We start from the raw sequence: 14621 nt of genomic DNA, 5'->3' as shown, positions 1-14621 counted from the left end.
TGCGACTGTTTAGTGGATGGCCTCTCGATATCTTCCTTAAAAACGAGATTCTAGAGTTCTAGCCGTGGACAGCTCCAAAGCCAACCGCAGCAGTCATGGAGACCGCCTTCGAACAAGCTTGTGAGAAGGAAGAAATTCGAGGAGCTGTGCTCGTGGCTGCATCCTCTGACGGTACGAAACACATCCCGCCTTCCAGTTTTGAGGGAGGCCCGCTCTCTGGGAAACTCGCTGACGAGAGAGAAACAGGTAGGTTCGAATATGAGAAAGCGTTCGGTAAGGCCTCGCCAGACGAGCCTATGCTACTCGACTCGACATTTCGAATCGCCTCATGTTCAAAGCTCCTCACATCTATCGCTGCCCTGCAGTGTGTGGAAAGGGGGCAGATTACTCTCGACGAGGACGTCACTCCCATTCTACCCGAATTAGCGCAGCTTCCGATCCTCGAAGGATTTGAGAAGGAGTCGGGTCAGCCACTTCTTCGTCAGAGGAAGACGACAAAACTCACTCTCAGGTACGTGAACCCTCCTCAACCCCCTCTTCTGGACTCACAGGTTGAATGCTAGCCAGACAACTCTTGACGCACACCGCCGGTATGAGCCACGATTTCGCAAATCCAATGTTGATGCAGTGGCGCGAATACCACAAACAAAGAGTTGGCATTCCAGCCACGAGTTTTACGACCAATTGCCGCCTACCCTTAGTCTATGAGCCTGGAGCTGGGTGGGAATACGGTGCAGGAATCGAATGGGTGGGTTTCCTCATCGCAAGACTAAACGACAGCAGTTTACAAGCGTACATGCAAGATCATATCTGGAAACCTCTCGGTATCACAGACATGACATTCCATCTTGAAGAACGACCGGACGTGCGCGCGAAGCTCCCCCAGACAAGCAAACGCATGCAGAACGGCAAGATTGAATGGCTCGAGGAGGTGGTTATACCCGATCCCATCCAAGATGATCTCGGCGGTTGTGGAATCATATCAACGGCACAGGATTTTCTCAAGGTCCTGAAATCGGTTCTTGTCAATGACGGAAAGCTACTGCAGCCGGCAACCATTGATACACTGTTTCAACCGCAACTCAAATCGACAGCAAGGGATGCTTTGCGTACAATAATGAAGACAGCAGAAAGGAGTACAGGATTTGGTCTGCCAGCGAATACAACCGTTGATCATGGCCTGGCAGGGATGCTCATTATGGAAGATATACACACAGGAAGAAAAGGAGGTAGTTTGAGCTGGGGAGGCTACCCAAACTTGAAATGGTGGATCGACAGAGAGACAGGTGTCTGCGGGCTGTATGCGAGCCAACTTCATCCCCCTGGCGACCCTATGTCTGTCAAGATGTATGAAATTTTCCAGGCAGAGGTGTACAATCGCCTTGGACAGATCAATACCTGATTACCATGCAGAAGGATGCTACAAGACGCATTAGGGATGCACAGGTCGAAGATTGAGTGGAAAGATGGAAGGAAGAAGAAGAACATTCGAGATCAAAGTTTGCAGGATCGTCCTGCTCGAGCTCTTCGTGTCAAGGATTCCACCGGAAATCGGAAACTCTGCTCGTACCGAAGACTCCTCACGCATCTCTCCCGCCGGAAAGACAGGACACTAGTGTTTTCAGAAAAATTGTCTTCGTGGCCAATGAAGGGAAGAGATCTTGCCAACGATCTGGGGTTCCAGGCCCATCTTTACACGTGGTGGTACTACGTGGGAAGCAAGACTTTATAGCGCAGGGTGCATCAGGTAGTGCGTTTTCTGTGGACGGTCCAGGGAATCTTCTGGGTGGGGTCCCCCAAACTGTTAGGGTCCCCAAGCCCCTAGCGCGCTAATGATGGAGACAACGCCTGGGGGAAGCTTACCCCGACCATGGTCTTTAGGCCGTAGGGCACTACCACTGACTACCTACAGAGATGATTCTGAAGGGCGGGGTTATAGAGCTTGGCGCCGAATATTGCCGACCTCGGTCTGGCGTTCGAGAACTTCTATGGCCGACGTTGCTTGAAGTCATGAATCTTTCGCAAGAACTTTTGCAATACCAAGTTTAGCACCAGATGGAGAGATCGACATCGAAACCGAAAAAGAGGACAGTGCCTAGGGCGCGCTTTGCGTGTTTTAGGTGCCGCCGTCAGAAGCTCAAGGTACGGCGTGGCTATGCTTTCCCGGGCCAACTGGCGTACCTTGACAACGGTTTCAGAGCTCACGTCCAGAGTTTGATAGTGCGATAATGAAAGGCCTTGCGCGCTTTGTGTTCGCTCGGATGTGGACTGCGAAGAAGGAGAAGGCCCAACGAGGTACCTAATGCCTTTGTCCACGCGGTTTTCAGCACGCTGTCAGAGTTCTAATCAGTGGCTGCAGGAAACGTTTACGCATGGGACTCGGTCCAAAAAGTCCATTAACGAATTTGGAAATCGGCATGTTGAGGCCGACCGATGAGCTCAACAAACGGCAGTTGGAAGAAATGCAGAGTCCTGGGCGTTTACGGTCCCTGAACCAAGAGAGACCCTCCACGTATGGACTTGTTGATCAGGTGAGTGATATACTTCGCTTCATATCTAACATCTGCTAATTCTAGGCTTGGCTTATAGCTCCTCCAGGGGTTTGACTCGCAGAACTCAGCTCTGCCGAGCACGGAAGCGATCCCAGATGCAACCCCTGATCATTTTTCCACGGTAGCAATCGGTGAGACGTCAATTCCTATAGCACAACTTATCGGCACCGATCTACCCTCGGCTGTTGTTACCGAGATGCTCTTCGAAACCTTCATCAAGTCTGTGCACTGGTTCATGCTCATTTTCCATGAACCTTCTTTGCGGGAAGAGATGAATTCAGCACTGACCACTGGGCGGGTGGGAGAGCGCAATCTTTCCAACATCGTCCTCATCCTGGTGGTCTTATTGATTGCTACCAAATATGTTGCCGAGGAGGATGTCATCTCTACCCGTACACCAATCGACATCGACCATCTCCAAGCAAAGCTTCTCAGGACTGTCGAAAGTAAGTTTCTTGCCGTTCTAGACCAGGACAACGTGGGCGCGGTCCAGGTCTGCGTTTTGCTTAGTTCGTTCTATTTCTATCATGGTCGACCAAATCGTTGCCTGGCGATCAATAGTGCGGCTATCAGAATGGCACAAAATCTCAAGTTCAACCGTGAAAGATCATGGCAGGCAGTAGACACCATCGAGAGAGAGCAGCGGCGGAGAGTATGGTGGGCTCTTTACGTTCTTGACGGGTACACATATCCACAATCCCCCAGGTCACCACCATAAATTTGTTGACATCTGCCTAGTTATGGTTCCATCACCTACGGAACTACCACAATCATCAAGGGCTCACAATGCCTCGTGAATCTACCTCAAAATATTGACGACACGTCGGCTCGTTGCCCAGGTTTCGATTCGATCGAGAAACTGGAGGATGGGACTACCCAGCCAGTCACAACTCTGTCATATCAGCGGTATAAGTTCAGGCTGTACCGCATTGCAGAACCAATCATGGGAGAGATATACTTCCACGATGGTCGGCCTATACCCGAGCTTGTCAAGAAAGTCCAAGAAATCAACAGGCAGCTGGTGAAGTGGGAAGAAACTGTGCCACTAGAGTTGAGGCCGAAGTCGTTTAGTTCATTGGACCCAGAAACATCGTCGGATCCGCTGACAAGGACATTTCAACTCCAAGCCCTCGCTCTCCAACTCTCCTATGACAACATTCAACTGGTTCTTCACCGCCCGCTGCTCGTGTATAACGGCGTTCTCTCCTTAGGTCACCATGTCCGAGTTCCAAAGGCGCCCGCCTCGGGCAGCGACTTCTGGGAAATGAGCAAAGACCTCTGCTGGAAGTCTGCCCACCGTACAGCTTGTGTCGACGAATATCTCGCCGTCCTCAGACCGGTTCAGAATTTCTACACTAGCAGTTACATTGGCATCCAGACGTTCACGGCCGGGGTCATGCTCGGCATCTTTGCGCTGTCCAAGCCATTTGAGGCACAGGCGCAAGAAGCAAAGAGAAGTATTGGGCGACTTGTCAAGATGCCGAAGCTGCTTGGATATCGTACCATGATCTCAGATCAGACTGGGAGTGTGCTGCAAAGATTACTCCGCCTCATCTTGGATGAAGAGTTGAAGCTGTTGACTTCTGACGATGCCCCGCCGATTGTTGCAAACAAGCCGACTCCCATCATCAAGAGCGGTCTCGACAACTCTCCAATACCGAACAATGTACCTACGAACGCATTTTCCGGACTCGAGGGTATCTCCAATTCCAACCAGACCTCGAACAGGGCTAACGAGGATCAAATCCCCCTTCAAAGCCAAATTCACTCCCACGTAGAAGTCCTCTCTCCAGGCTTCCAGCCGATTTCTAAACGGTCGACTGGACCCGATATCAGCACGACTGTCCAAGCCGCTGGCTTAGATGACGATGATATCGAAACCATCCTTGCGAACCCAGCTGTGGGTACATATCCCTTCGACAGCAGTTTTCTCAGCGAGCTGGATGATGTTGGGCAGGGGTGGATGTGGGAAGACTGTCATCAGTTTGGTTGATGGCAGGTGCCGATGACGGGAAGATGATGAGATGGTGGCTGGCGTCAATATCGGGCTTTACTGTAGGTCATGAACAAGCGGTGTTACGGCGGGTTTGGATCAAGCCCGTCTCTGAGATGCGGATTAGCTCTATTCTCTGATTGCCTCCCGTTCACTCGTCTCGGCCTGACCAATGATCTTTCGCGCACAATCCACTCTTAGAAATTGTGGCAGATTCCTTGGCCATTTGGCTTGATCTGTCTCAGCCGTTACATAGCTAGCTACAAGTCCTTACTTCCAGGCTAGCCTCCACTATCAGCGAGCCCACACCGGCCGGACAGCAAACGGATTCGATACCCCTCTCTCTTCAATGTCTGCCCCCTTCTCCTCTTCAACTGAACTTTCGCCCTACATCTTCAACATTCGCTGCGGTAGCGAATTCTTTCTCCTCTCGTTCTTCCACAGCCATCATAACCACCTCATTTTCCTTGCCTGCTAGCGCTCCCACGCCTTCAGCACCCATTCTTTCGATCCTGAGTGGCTTTTTCGTACTCTCACGCACACCTTGTGTAAATCCGCTCCATCCTTGGCCCTTCCCCGCAAAAATATGGCCGATCTCCTCAAGGCTACGGCCTCCTGTTTCAGGAAAGAGGAAATACACGATTGGGAAGAAGGAGGCGTTGATGACGGCCCCTGTATGACAATTTGTCTCGTGTGAGCCCATCTCCATTGGTCATGCGACGCAGATTTCCGTGTTTGCGGGATAACTTACAGACGATGTAAAACTTCCAGCCTAGGTTTCGGAGACCGATGGGCGTGACTGTTACAATGATGCCGTTGACTAGAGGGTGATCAGCGGACACTCGGACACGGCATGAACGACGTCTGTTTGTTTGGGGGTTTTCTTACGGAGCCAGTTGCAAGTCGAGGCCAGGGCCATACCTTGTGACCTCATTTTCAGAGAGTTGATTTCCTGAGTCTTGCGGTTAGTAAACGTCTTAAGCGAGACGCTGTGCCAGGCTCGCGCCACTCACCGGAGCATACATCCAGGGGACGTTCAGATACCTACGGCAAGCTCAGTGTCAGCCGCTATCGCAAACGAAAAAGGATTTTGATAGACTTACGTCGTGGTGAAGGCGTCGTAAAAGACGAAGTACATTATCGTTACCATGATCGCACCGCCGTGGGTGTGAATGTTGAACCCGATACAAATCAAGATCATGGTGACCGACATGGCGGCGGCACCAAACAGCAAGCACTTTCTACGACCAACCTTCTCGATGAAAAGAACTGGTGTGAAAGAGAAGCAGAGGCACTGAGTCGAGCCAGCCGCTGCAGCAATGTGTGCAACAACGTTGCTCAAGCCAACGTACTCCTTTAGGATGACTGGGACATAATAGGCGACGGAGCTGCCACGATAGCAGTCAGTAAGGCGTTGAACAAGACCTTGAGGGGCTTTGATGGGGACGGCACGCAAAACATACTTGATGCCTGTCAACTGCTGCATGCTGAGTGCCGCCACTCCCAGCAACATGCGTCGAAGATTCTGTTGCCCGCCATTCATGAACAGATCCCAGAAGGAGCCGGACTTTTCGGCTTCCATGGCCATCTCAATCTCGTACCTCGTTCGCATGACGTCTTCATGATCCTCAGGGAGATCCCAGATGCGCGCAATCACCTGAGTGGCCTCAGCCAGCGAACGGTGACGTGCAATCCATCGAGGAGACTCAACGAGGTACGGAACTGTAGCCAACAAATATATTGGGAAGATGACCTGCAAGGCGATTGGGAAGATCCATTGAAATTGGCTGCGGGTGACATACGCAGTGCCGAAGGTGATCCAGGTAGATAATACAAATCCAGAATTAATGTTGGCGCTTTGGATGGTTAGAAGGATGCCTCGATTGGTGGGCTGGGATATCTCTGATTGCCACTATAGAAGAGGGAGGCTGTTAGTCGAAATGATTTTGGAGGGAGGGATGCCGGCTTACGATTGGGACGTTAGCTGTCATGATGCCGACACCGAGACCCGTGACTATTCTGGCGACGATTATCTGAGCTATCTTCTTTGACGTGGCCTGAAGGATGGCACCGATCAAGGAGACCAGTGCACCGGCAAGCTTCGAATGCATTGTTAGCAGGGGTTTTGCGCTCAACTTCGATATGTCCCCACAATTGATCGCTTTCTGCCCAGTCGCTCACTCAGCAGGAACGCGAGTAGCGACCCGAGGAGGCATCCGACATTGTACAAGCCAGTAATAATGCCTTGTTTCAACGCCTCATACAGGTCAGAACGGTTGAAAATGCCGTTGAAACGGCTGCTCACTGACTGAAGGATTGTTGAACTGCTTGATGAATGGCTCTCCACCTAGAACGCCGCCCATGACGCCTTGATCATCTGTGCGGACTTGCGTCAGTGTGGCAAAGTCTCTGCTGGAAGGAGACCCATACATCCGAACAGAACGAAGGCGATACTGCAGGTGACAGTAACAAGAACTCTCAGCGATTTGCCGCGGAGTTGGAACGACATCTTTGCGACTCGCCGGGTGGTTGTACAACTTGGAAGTAATATCGCGAGATTGATATCACTTTGAATTCGAGTAGATCTCTACAGTGATGATTTCTCTTGGGGTGCTCCTTCTCAAGACCCATTGAGGATGATATAGCTCGCAACGGTCATTGCGTCCAAGGCTCGAGATTGTGTCGAGATTCCACCGGTTTAACAGCTCAAGATTTCCGACAACTCGAACCCAGCTTTACCCCAGACCCCAGACTGCCGGCGATTACGCTCATGGTGGCCAATTGGTATTCATTGAAGTGGCTGTGGCCAGCAACCCAATCGGCAGAGATCATGCGATATGCCGCGGCTGCAAGCCACTCGTTTCTATGGGTATTAATACGTGTGAAGTGATCAGGCTCTGGAGTTTGGTGTATGCAGGACCTTGGTCTAGATCAGATCGACTGGTAAAGAAAGTAGGTTGACGGATGGGGTGGACACAACAAGGAGGAGACGCGGGATCTGGCGGGGCCAAGAAAAGGAAATATCTATACGCGATTTTATCACGGAACCTACGCAACCTGCTCACCACTGTACCCATCAGACACCCGTTCGACTTGCACGGAATAAGCCATTGAATGAAGCTCGAAAGTTTGATCAGCTGTCGCCCACTGAATGACCATGAAACCTTCGCGATCCGGTGGGAAGGTGAAGGAGCAGTCAGTCACCTTTCCGGTGGGAAATCCGGAAAGACACTTCCACAGTTGCATCGAACCCGACTTTCCGATACTTCACACGCGTCGACGTATGCGGATATCTGTCAGACAAACAATACCTTGTTGCCGCGCGAGTCTCAAGCGGACAAGCGGCAGTACGTCGTCCGTTCGGACATGTCAACTGATTGTCGACGGATTAATGGGCTTCGTTCGACTCTTCCAAGTGGAAAGGGGGGGAATGGCTGAAACGACCGAAGACGACCGTCCGCTTGAAGTCATTTTTTTAAATTTTTTTTTAGAAAGCGATTCAAAGGCAGCTTGCAACCCCTTTCGAAAGCGTGAGAAGGAGAAAATTACCGTAGCACCATGGCCGTTCAAACCACAAAGCAATGGATTCTACGAGACAAACCTTTCGGCACCCCCGTCATGTCCGGAGAGGCATCCACCTTCGAGTTGACGACGGCATCCCTTCCCACGCTTGAGGAAGGCCAAGTCTTGCTCAAGACCGTATACATCAGCAACGACCCTGCGCAGCGATCATGGATATCTCCTCTTAGTGAACCGCAGCGATCCTACCTTCCACCGCTCGAACCAGGCGATCCAATGCGCGCCCTGGGACTTGGGCGGGTAGTGGAGTCGAGAAGCGCCGACTTGATTCTCGACACTCTGGTTCTAGCGAGAACAGGATGGTCGGAATTTTCGGTCCACAACGCCCGGGATCTGACGCCGATAAAACCTCCCGCCGGGCTCCGAGAGACTCATTTCCTCGGAGCACTGGGTTTGCCTGGTTTCACGGCGTATTACGCGCTCACGCAGATCGTACACCTTGAAAAATCCCATGTTCTTGTCGTCAGCGCTGCGGCAGGCGCTGTTGGCAGCATGGTGGTCCAGATTGCTAAAAGAGTTCTCGGCTGTGCAAAGGTAAGGTTGCCGACAGTGCCTTTTCTGTTTTGGCCCATGGACCCTTTTTGTTCACCATACCATACACGCAGATAATCGGCTTCGCAGGCACAGATGAAAAATGCAAATGGGTGGAAAGTCTAGGAGCAGATCTGTGCCTGAACTACAAGACCGCAACGTTTTGGGACGATCTCGTTCAGGCTACACCTCAGTTCGTGGACGTTTTCTTCGGTACGTTTCTCCTGGGAATACTGATATTCCTCCTGGCTGATAAGTCCGCCAAGACAATGTGGGCGGAACGATCCTGGACTTGATGCTGAAGCGAATGAACAAATTCGGCCGCATCGCCGCCTGTGGTACCATCTCAAACTACAACCGAGATGCCGACATCGTCGGCCTAAAGAACTTTTATGTGAGCGTCACCATATTTTGCGAACCTGAGGGAAGACTGACAGGTGCAATCCAGGAGGTCATCATGATGCGGGTCAAGATCCTGGGCTTCATCAACGTGGATTGGCTCGACCACCTGCCAGAAGTCCAGGGCATTCTGGTGGACGAATGGAAGAAAGGCAACCTCATAATTCAGGACGGCAATGAGACTGTCATCGATACGCGATTCGCGGATATACCACAGACGTGGATGAAGTTATTCGAAGGTGGGAATACTGGGAAGCTGATTACTAGATTGATAGATTCGTAGTTTTTCATTCGAAACTTATAACATGAGAGTACCATCCCCACGACTTGGATCCTGAGCTTTGGCGCAATTCAGCTTTAAGATCGCTGACTGATGCTTGCAGAGACTTCCGAATAGAAAATCTCTCCACTTTCAAGCCGATCAAAGGTATCCCACAAACGCCGCTCCTCACGCAAGTTCCCAAAGCAATTTTACTTTCCTTCTACTCTGCTATAACCTCCCCGGGTCCTTCCTCCCCATAACTCGAGCAACCTGTTCCGGATCCCTCACCCTCGCAGCATCCCAAGCTGCCCTAAACACCTCATACCCCTGGGAAAACAGTGGCTTCTCGTCCCTCCAGCCCAAATCCTCCCTAATCTTCTGCGACCCGACCCACTGCGAAAAGTTGAACAGCGCCGTCACGTACAGACCAAATGTTTCGTCATCCGAGGGCCTCCGGGCGCGGTATGTAACGGTGATGCCGTGGGATTTTTCGATGGCGCGAGCAATTTGGGCGAGTGTTTCGTACTGGTGGGCGGAGATGTTGAACGTCTGGCCGGCTACCAGATGGCGCGGTGCCGTGGCTAGAGCGAGGTAGGCGGCAGCGACGTCATCGACGTGAGTTCCATGAAGAATAGAATTCGGGTTCGCGGGGAGATCCAGGACGCCGCCCCATTCCTGCTTGGCCTGCTCGGCCAGCGAGAAAAAATACGTGTAATGACTGCCCGAGCGGCCGTAGAGGGTTGTTGGGCGAGTCACCACACAGTCAAAGTCCCCGGTGTGGTTGATGAGCATGTCCAGTGCGGCTTCTGTTCGTGGACGCAGGAGATCGGGTGGATTGAGCGGGCTCGTCTCGGTATGTGCCTCTAGATCGGCTTCTCCGTGCAAAGGCGTGGTGCCGTAGTCTTTGCACCCACTGCTAAATATGACGAGTGGTTTTGCACCGCCCCTTTGGGCCATGGAGTGCTTGCAAAGCTGTTTGGTCATGGAGAGCCGAGCTTGGTGGTGGGCGATGTAGTTGGAGAGATCTTCGTCGCAGGTGATGATAACGTCGATCGCAGGGAGAATTGACATGAAGGAGGCAACATCGCCTGCGGTGCCGATGATGGGGATGACTTCGTCTCTTCTGAGGTCCATGGCGCTGCGGTCGCTGCGCATCAGTCCGTATGTCAGCCATCCTCGCTGGGAGAAGGCTTTGGCGACAGTGCTGCCGATGAAGCCGTTGGCGCCGGTGATGAAGGCTGTTTTACGCGACATTTTCCGTCAACAAAAAGATTCTAGGCCACTATCGGTGGTGCGTCCGTTTCAGCATGACGGGGTCGTCACAAGAGCTAGTCATGGTATATGTTGGTTCGTCCTGATGAGGTTCATGCTGAAAACAATTCGTGCTTAGAAATCAGGTTCCGGTGGGAATTTCCGAGTGTTCTTATTGATGCTGTGATATACCTGCAGGCTCGGAACTGGTCAAATTTGAAATCTTCACTGAGAAAAAAGGCTCTTGAAGACTGTGTTGGCAACATCGCATGGCCGTAGGTACCGCATAGTATTGTGGATAGATAGATGGTAGCAGGACGCCCCCAGATACGCTGGTTGAACAATCGCCGTCAGTTCACTTCCGATCATTTCCAGAAAGACTGCCTTGCAGTCCAACGTACTGTGTATACCGAGGGTTGCCATTCAAGAGAACTGTTGAACGCCACATACGCCACTGTCTCAGTCATTTCATCCTCGCCGTCGCCTATACAAAGTCAGCCTTGCACAGCCTCGCCCGATACGGTTAGATATCGCCAGAGAACGCCTTGGACAGCTAGACAGCGCTGTTGCCTGTGTGTCTGCCTGTTGTTGGGGCCATTTGCGGCGCTATCGGCGGTGCTATCGCCGGCCTGAGATTGTATATAGCGATAGTCAAGTCGCCAACTCTGTTGGTGGCACACAATACACATTCTTACATGTCTGACAACTGCTCAATTCAACAAGAACCCTCATTTTTCTCCCGCCTCCAGGTTCAACGCCCTGACCGGGAGAGCCAACTCCTAAAGCTGCGTCTTGAGCTGCTTGATCTCGACCACAGAGGCATCCTCTCAGCTATGCCTAGAAGTTAGTCCTGAAGCCTATTGAGGCGGCCAATGCGATAGTTCTGTTTGGCGTACTATGGATTCTGGGTCCTTCGTTGGCGCTGCATGCGGTGGAGGATGAAGGGTGAGGAAGAAGGTGAGCGAGGTGAACGAGGCGTGTGAGATCAGTGCGAAGGTGAGAGGGAAGCTGAGTCGCTGTAAGAGCGGCGTGGTCGGGGCGAGGCGCACGTGAGCCCCGAGCACTTTTTACTCATCTTGATAAGCCAAGGTCAGGTCGAGTAGCGTCATGCGTGACCATGGGAGGCGGTGATGGCCGAGGTTCTGTGAAGGCACTAGCATTTTCTGTGATTCAATATGTCAGAACCAGGATGAGACTCAACAGCGCCGATATAGAACTCACTCGAGTGATAGTCACTAGCCAAGGGGGGAACGCACTGGGACCTAGCATCTATGCCCGCGGCGCTGTCGTCCGCAGCTGACCGAGGCTCTCCCTGAATAACAGGGCCTGGGATAGAGCCTGCTGTCACATCACGATCTGCGCAGTCACGCAGAGTCGCAACCACCGTCTTCTGCTTCCGCCCAGTCACGCTGAAGTTCTCCTCAAATTCGGCAAAGACGTCGTGGATTTGGCCAACAGATGCTGGTGTATCTGAACCTATGCCATTGTCACTGCACTCGTCACTGCCATCGCCTCTGGGAGAGTACGAGTGTGGAAAACGTCGTCCTTGTGTGATATGTTGCTTCCTCCTTCTTTCTCGTCGCCTACAGGGTCATGCGTGTTGTACTTCGCCAGGCCCTCTGGAGTATCCTTTCCATCCTCTGTGTCTGGCTCGGTAAATCCTTTAGACAAAGCCGGAGAGAGACTGATGGCAGGAGTCGGGTCCGTGACTTCGAGGGTGGTTTTTTTGTCGTCAGAGGCAGCAGCGTCGGGGATATTAACTGGGTGGTCTTTGTCCAGCACAATCGGGTTGTCTGGAGAAATACGTCAGTATGTATCGTTCATGGTATGCGTACGACATGAGATCTCTATTACTCACCTTGGCTGGCTCCGGGCTGAGTGCCCGCGGCAGCCGTCGCCCTCGTAATAATAATCCTTGCCACCTGCTAGCGGAGCGGGTAATGCTGAGCAGTAGCAGCATTATTGCCTTCAGTAATTAAAGAGTAAACGATTCGTGCGGCGGTCAAAACAATCATTCTCCACTCAGTCCTATGCGGATCAAAGGTGGTCGGCCGCCATTCCTGGGCAGGATCCGGACGAGTGGCCTCATTTATTTATGATTCTTTGGATCGCGAAGAAGTCTTAACTATATAGAGTGCTTATAAAGCTACACTTAATTACGAATTATATAATGTTAAGTCTGGCTTGAGTATAGCTTGCAACGTATGTAAAGCCCGCTTCTTAGTATCTCCATGTCTATAAAACCTTTTCTCCACCTTGCACCGACAGTCTGCAAGACCTCCGAAAACTTTAAGAGCAGGTAAGGGGCTTAGTGATTCCCCGTACCCACACGTGACAACACCCTTTCGACCCTACCTTGCTATAATTTTCTAACCGCGCTCCACTAAATATATGGTTATATCCGATCCGTGAAACGACAGCGGCTAACATAAGCGAGGAAACTGTGCCTTCGTAACCCGCTGCCATTGCCTCGTTAAGAGAATGGCTAGCCTTGGAGGGAACGAATTTCAGGAGGGTCAACAAAAGGCTTCAGGTTTGCGTGGATAATAAACAATATAACATACTAAAGCCGCTTTGCGAGACCCTTGTCTGCTTGATCTCACCTACGCTCCCGACGAAGTTACTAATCTGTGTGGTAGGGCTGGGATGCTTATCGGGCAGTTATCTTCCGGGTAGACGAGGGACGAATCAGACTGACGAAAAATGCGCCCCGAGGCCAGTTCCTCCCGATACAGTTCAACGGCTCCGCGATTCCCACCAGATCGGATTTAGAGTCTGAGACGGGACAGCCTTTGAACATCGGCAAAGTGGAAATGTTTGATCAACCTGTTTGGGTCGGATCTTCTTTGGACCTAGTAATATATTCTATTAATGAGGGGGAACCGCCATCCCATCCGCCGGAAACTAAATAAAGTCGTCGATATTAACATCCTACAAGGGTAGATCCTATCCATTAAGGTGATTGATGTTGAAAGAGTTAGGGCTGTTAAGAATAGGATAATGAATTCCTTATATACCGGACACTAGAATTATTAGTATATAATAATAATAATGATACTTATGCTAGAGAATTTACCTTGGGCCGCAGCCTGCTATAGCGGGCTTTTATTTAATTAATGAGATATATTTACCCTTTAAATTCTCGGGCGTACTCGACTGCCACCCTGCTCGTCTTTACACCCGCGCTTTTCTTCTCCTGGTCGAGTCTCGTCTTAAGGTGAGGCGCCAACTTCCGAGTCGTCCGGGCTTTGAATCGAGACCGAGCGGGAGGTAGAAGTCTCGCCAGAATTCTTAGAATCACCCGTGACCGATGAAGATCGAGAATTATCTAGTATTAGTATCAGATCCGGGATTGTAAGATGAATCCTCACCGACTGGAATAAATCTAGAGTTGTCTGGTCTATAGACGGGGGCGCTAGAAATAACTAGTGGATATTATACAGTAGTATATAGAGTTTCTCTCGAAACTCTTCGAAACTGTGTTTTCGTTAGTGACGTCTAAACCTGGAAACTCGAAAAACAATAATCGGTCTTACACTCTTCCGCTGATCTGGCTCGCCGCGAATACCGGATCGTATATAACTTTAACTTTCGTCGCCTCGTATATAGACTCTTCGGGCCAGGTAACCTTCTCAGCAATCCTCCGCCCGAATTCCTTCTATTTCTCTATCGGCGCTTCTACTAGAAGAGATATGCCAAGTTCGATCCCTTTTCCACCTTAGTGTTCGCTATATAGGAAGGAGCAGTCCAGGGTTCACTTACGGATCGCGGCCTCATAGATTCGGAAGGCACTCCGCCCCCGTTGCGGTATCAGAGCGGCGACGGCCGAGTTCAAGATAGACGATCGGCCCTCCCAACGCCTCAGCTGAGGCCGGCATCCCGTTTCGATGTCGACGACCTCTTCCGCAGTTAAGGCCTTTCCTTCCCACCGAGGGTGGAAATGGTGAATGGTCCCTGCTGTGAGTTTAAGGCTATACTTCAACCGCTTGGACAGATCCCCTAATAGTTCCGCACGCTGATATAAGAGATTGGCGCATTAGTAGAGCTTGACCGC

The 14621-nt window shown here is 51.3% G+C and overlaps 5 protein-coding genes across 5 annotated transcripts; 3 read left to right on the top strand and 2 right to left on the bottom strand.

Annotated features, from left to right (window-relative positions):
• Positions 1-95: 95 nt before the first annotated feature.
• A1O9_07433 (beta-lactamase) lies at positions 96-1402 on the top strand (the record flags this gene model as incomplete). Its single annotated transcript, XM_013402989.1, has 3 exons — positions 96-171; positions 247-511; positions 568-1402. 3 exons carry the CDS (start codon positions 96-98, stop codon positions 1400-1402), a joined length of 1176 nt encoding a protein of 391 aa, XP_013258443.1.
• Positions 1403-2417: 1015 nt separating this feature from the next.
• Positions 2418-4545, top strand: A1O9_07432 (uncharacterized protein; the record flags this gene model as incomplete). Its single annotated transcript, XM_013402988.1, has 3 exons — positions 2418-2531; positions 2599-3233; positions 3291-4545. 3 exons carry the CDS (start codon positions 2418-2420, stop codon positions 4543-4545), a joined length of 2004 nt encoding a protein of 667 aa, XP_013258442.1.
• A 370-nt stretch (positions 4546-4915) lies between these two features.
• On the bottom strand, positions 4916-6656 carry A1O9_07431 (uncharacterized protein; the record flags this gene model as incomplete). Its single annotated transcript, XM_013402987.1, has 7 exons — positions 4916-5217; positions 5297-5365; positions 5434-5497; positions 5559-5589; positions 5649-5933; positions 6009-6457; positions 6516-6656. 7 exons carry the CDS (start codon positions 6654-6656, stop codon positions 4916-4918), a joined length of 1341 nt encoding a protein of 446 aa, XP_013258441.1.
• Positions 6657-8103: 1447 nt separating this feature from the next.
• A1O9_07430 (uncharacterized protein) lies at positions 8104-9337 on the top strand (the record flags this gene model as incomplete). Its single annotated transcript, XM_013402986.1, has 3 exons — positions 8104-8658; positions 8730-8868; positions 8922-9337. 3 exons carry the CDS (start codon positions 8104-8106, stop codon positions 9335-9337), a joined length of 1110 nt encoding a protein of 369 aa, XP_013258440.1.
• A 207-nt stretch (positions 9338-9544) lies between these two features.
• On the bottom strand, positions 9545-10570 carry A1O9_07429 (uncharacterized protein; the record flags this gene model as incomplete). The annotated part of the gene is made up of 1 exon (XM_013402985.1): positions 9545-10570. One exon carries the CDS (start codon positions 10568-10570, stop codon positions 9545-9547), a length of 1026 nt encoding a protein of 341 aa, XP_013258439.1.
• Between the last annotated feature and the right edge of the window lie 4051 nt (positions 10571-14621).

Source organism: Exophiala aquamarina (genome assembly GCF_000709125.1).
Source record: "Exophiala aquamarina CBS 119918 chromosome Unknown aczIA-supercont1.6, whole genome shotgun sequence".
In the NCBI taxonomy this organism is placed as follows: domain Eukaryota; kingdom Fungi; phylum Ascomycota; class Eurotiomycetes; order Chaetothyriales; family Herpotrichiellaceae; genus Exophiala; species Exophiala aquamarina.
Note: the sequence above shows the minus strand (reverse complement) of the source record. Positions and strands in the feature narration are given on the sequence as shown.